The 4,693-nt window shown below is 41.6% G+C and overlaps 1 protein-coding gene across 1 annotated transcript in view; it reads left to right on the top strand.

The window, feature by feature from the left end:
• The first annotated feature begins 215 nt into the window (after positions 1-215).
• Positions 216-4,693, top strand: part of LOC119307896 (nucleolar complex protein 3 homolog) — an 11,676-nt gene continuing 7,198 nt past the window's right edge. The window contains exons 1-5 of the mRNA XM_037583997.1: positions 216-721; positions 2,118-2,305; positions 2,838-3,046; positions 3,139-3,241; positions 3,464-3,627. Of these exons, the coding sequence (XP_037439894.1) occupies positions 379-721; positions 2,118-2,305; positions 2,838-3,046; positions 3,139-3,241; positions 3,464-3,627 (1,007 nt within the window). The 5' untranslated portion in view covers positions 216-378. The remainder of the gene's footprint in view (positions 722-2,117; positions 2,306-2,837; positions 3,047-3,138; positions 3,242-3,463; positions 3,628-4,693) is intronic.

The following is a 4,693-nucleotide window of genomic DNA, read 5'->3' as shown; positions in this document are numbered from 1 at the left end:
ATGCATGCGTTGAGTGAGTGTATGAGCATTCGTGTTAAATTTTTGTTTCTCCCACGTCAATCTCGTACCAAGGTTTCGCGTTAAAAAAAGGTATGAATGTGGGCTTGTACGGGCCTGGTGTGCGCGGTTCTGTCCACGCCTCCACCAAACTTTCTATGGCCCAAGCCCAAGGTCCGGCACAAAACCTAGCAGCATGCTGCCCCTGTTTTTCGAAGGAAAAAGAGAAAGTCGTATAAACCCTTCGTTCCACCGCCGCCGCCTACTTCCCTGTTTGGAAGGACCTCCGGCCACCCCCCTCTCCTACCGCCACCGTGAAACTTGCGAGGTTAGTGTCGGCTTCAGGGAAGCTCAACCCGCTCCAGATTTGTTTCTTATTCCATGGGGAAGAGCAGCAAGAAGAACAAGGTCATCCTCGCGCCGCCGCTGCCGCCGGATGTCGACGACGAGGACATCTTGGTCTCCGACGAGGATGTGGATTTCGTCGAGGAGAATAGAGAGCACGTCCACCTGATCACCGGGCTCAACAGGAAGGCCCTCGACAAAGTCGTCACCAGGGTCCCCGACCACGACGAGGACAAGGTAGAGCTCCTCTACGAGGAGCGCGAGCGCAAGAGGAGGGCTGCCCTAGCCCTGAAACCCAAGGACGACGATGACCTCGAGGTGGACCCCGTCGACGCTCTCCCTGTCAAGACTCTGCAGGGGGAGCTGCTCTACAGAACCGGTAAAATCATGCCTGCCCACTTCTATTTGATTCAGCAGAGCCGGTTGAGCTAGCCTAGCGAATAAGGTGTAGGAGCACTTGCTAGTTGCACAAGGCTTTGGAGAACCGCCTAGCAAAAGCTATAGATATATTATACTCCCTCCGTCGGGAAATACTTGTCATCAAAATGGATAAAAAGGGGTGTATCTAGACGTATTTTAGTTCTAGATATATCTCCTTTTATCCATTTTGATGACAACTATTTTCGGACGGAGGGAGTAGTAAACTAGAACAATGCCCGTTGCAACGGGATATAAATATTCTAGTATATTAGCTTGTGATTTACCTGTCAATAATAATGCGGTTGTGTAAATAAATGTTCATCAAATTCTGCCCGTGAATTACCTTGTATTTTGATTAGAAGTTTGGTAAGTAAATTGAAGTGGAATTGGTTCAGAAGTTAAGTAAATTAAGGTGATTGATTATCATATACATGGAAGGTTGGACGAAGGGGTGGCGGGAAGAAAGGTGAAATGGGAACCTTCTTTTTAAGTAGTAGAGATAGAGATAGAGAAGTAGAGATGAAATCATTTGGGTCTGAGTTTCTACTAGGTTTGATTGTTGCAGTCAGTAGGAACAGACTACCGCAGACACTTGGCAAACACACCCTACACATGTCGACGAAGAAAAGAACCTAGGAAATGTACCACCAATGGCTTCCATTGGTCTTGGTCCATGAATTTAACAAAGTCTTACAATTTATCCTATTGTTGTTGGTCCATGACTTAACAATATCGTTTTAGACATTGCTTGAACTAAGTAAAGTTGCTGTGTACTCGCAATCTACATTGTGCCAAGCTTATCTGGCTCCATTTACAGAGCCTGCTGTGCCCTTTTCATCCCAGAATAATGACATGCGCCCTAGAGCAGTCATTCCGTGTTGCCGTATTGCCATTTGCAGAGCAAGCATACAGGACAGTTGCTGATCCAAATGGACAGGCATGACTTAAAGTTCTACATGCAACTTACATTAATCAGGGGAAGGGCTGGCAGTAATTCAGAATCACATGAGTCGATACTATTGTGGTTATTTATTTCTCTCCATATCTTGTCTTGTTAAAATGAATGACACGCATGAATCTTTTTGATACTGGAATTACTGATTTTATGATGCCCCTGTAACTACTGTGTTCCATCAGAACTAAAAGATCATGATAAAACCTTGTCCAATTAGACAGAAAACAAGTAAAAAACATAAAAAAAAATCTGCAACATAACTGAACCGAAATAAGTCAAAAGCATAATGAAGTTTTCTAGAAATGTAGCATGTGTTACTATATGAGTTTAAGTAAGTTTGTGATTATGAATTGTTGTTAGTGTTACCCTACTCATGTAACATTTATGTCATGACATGCAGCCAAGAGAGCAAGGTCTGAAGACAAAGCTAAGGGTGCTGAATCCAGATCTGATGACAAAGATGCTGATGCCAAGCAAAGTTCTCAAAAGGAATGTAAGGGAAGATCCAACAAAAAGGAAGATAGTAAATTGCAGAATGTGCAGCGTCCACTTGAAGTTCCTAAGGAAAAACTGCACTCAGTAGTGTTGGTACTACTTCTGTTCTTCTTTTCGCATTAGTCTTTAGCTCATTTTTCAAATGATCTCTTTTTGCAAAAACTTCAAAATAAAAACTCAAACTTCTTAATACCATGAATGCGAATTACCTAGCCATGTTTGACTGCAAATATCAAAGTATCTTAGACATTGTCAACATATTGCAGGATAGCTAAATTAAGTGTCATGGCCTGTAGCTGTTCTAATTTTGACATACAAGGCTGAATGCTAGAATGCGATAAGTGAGAAATTTTGAGCAAAATCAAAATGAGTTAATGCATCATCAGCAATTCAGCATGAATTATAGATGAAAATATGGATATCTGTTGTAGAGCTTGTATATACCAGAAAAGTGTCAATGAAAGCAAACAGACAAGTTATGAAACTGTTTATCAAATGTCAGGTCATTTACAACGATAGAATCCAGTTCATTTGTTCATAATTGAAACCTTTTGTATCTCATACAAAACTGCTATATATTTTTACTATGCAAATAGTGAATTTTCCTGTATACTCTGATTGGCAGGAAGAGGTGAAGGAAGAACTTTCAGCTGATGAATTGTTTGAGAAAAAGAAGGCCCAGCTTGCTGAATTAGGCATGGCCATGCTTGAAGATCCTGAATCAAACATTAGATCTCTGAATGATTTATTGATTATATGCAACGACACAGACCAAAGGGTTGTTAAACTTGCTATAATGTCCTTGCTTGCTGTGTTCAGGGACATAATTCCTAGGTACATGACATGACAGTTCATTTTTACTATAGCCACAGCTATGGTGTTTCCCAGGTGACTTATATTATATGTGCCTTGATCTTCTTCTGCAGTTATCGGATTAGGCAGCTGACAGAAAAAGAGCTTGCCGTAGAAGTTTCGAAAGAAGTGAAGAAGACGAGATATTATGAGTACACGCTTATTCGTTCCTACAAGGTTTTATTCTGAATTCTGCTTCATACCCTTCATACTTTGTGACAAGAAGTCATTTGGTTATGAATTATGTGATCATGAACAATGTTCCAGTGGCTCATCACTTGCTTTGGCTTTCTTCATACAAATATTTATTTGCTGCACCTTCCATTTGATGGTCAAGATATTTCTAGATGTTTTGATTGCTGAAATTCGTTTTTCTGTTTCCTCTCTGTGCACTTCCAGGCATACCTGCAGAAATTGATATCATTGGAGAAGCAACCCTATTTTTATCTTGTGGCAGTTCGTTGCTTGTGTAGTTTATTAGATGCTGCCCCACACTTTAACCACCGTGAAAGCTTACTGGCCAGTGTGGTAAAAAATTTAAGCTCCTCGAATGATGTAGCAAGGTATCTTCTTATTTATACTTACTTGAATCATTTCTTACCTAATAATGCCATATGACTCAATTATGCAGCTGACTTCTGTAAGTTATAGTGTTGGCTACTAGGTTAGTCCCCATGATGTGTGACTTTCCAATTGCCATCCGTAGCTACCGAGTGCAACTTTCCTCCTGTAGTTCCATCCCTGCCTCCATAGTGAATGTTATGGGAATGGGTTGCCAGTATAGAGCCATCCTTGCATTCTAACAATAAAGCTTTCTGTCCCAAGCAAGTTGGGGTAGGCTAGAGATGATACACAACAGAAACCTGTGAGAACCTAAAAGAGAAGGGAGAAAGTACAAGTAAACAAAGTGAAGGAAAGTAAACTAAGGTTCTGGTACATGGATTGCTGACTACAGTCCTGTCAAGAGCCAAATTCCTAGGTACTCCCTCCGTCCCCTAATATAAGAAAGTTTTTCAAGCTAAAAACGTTCTTATATTGTGGGACAGAGGGAGTACATTCTAAACCTTAAAGTCTGTCTTTACAGCCTCCTCCCATGTCAACTTCAGTTGCCCTTACCCCTTCTAGCATTTTTGCTACATTTTAGAATACCGCTATTCAATGGGGAGAATGAGAGTTCTACCATTGAACTGGACGACTCCTTTGATGAGACCAGCATGCGTTTTGTGCGGCGCATCCAGGAGTCTGAGGTGAAGGAGGCTTTAAAAAGGATGAAAGGAGGCAAGGCGATGGGCCCTGATTGTATCCCCATTGAGGTGTGGAAAGGTCTCGGGGACATAGCGATAGTATGGCTAACCAAGCTTTTCAACCTCATTTTTCGGGCAAACAAGATGCCAGAAGAATGGAGACGGAGTATATTAGTACCAATCTTCAAGAACAAGGGGGATGTTCAGAGTTGTACTAATTACCGTGGAATTAAGCTGATGAGCCATACAATGAAGCTATGGGAGAGAGTCATTGAGCACCGCTTAAGAAGAATGACAAGCGTGACCAAAAATCAGTTTGGTTTCATGCCTGGGAGGTCGACCATGGAAGCCATTTTCTTGGTACGACAACTTATGGAGAGATATA

Source organism: Triticum dicoccoides, chromosome 5B (genome assembly GCF_002162155.2).
Source record: "Triticum dicoccoides isolate Atlit2015 ecotype Zavitan chromosome 5B, WEW_v2.0, whole genome shotgun sequence".
Classification (NCBI taxonomy): Eukaryota; Viridiplantae; Streptophyta; class Magnoliopsida; order Poales; family Poaceae; genus Triticum; species Triticum dicoccoides.
Note: the sequence above shows the minus strand (reverse complement) of the source record. Positions and strands in the feature narration are given on the sequence as shown.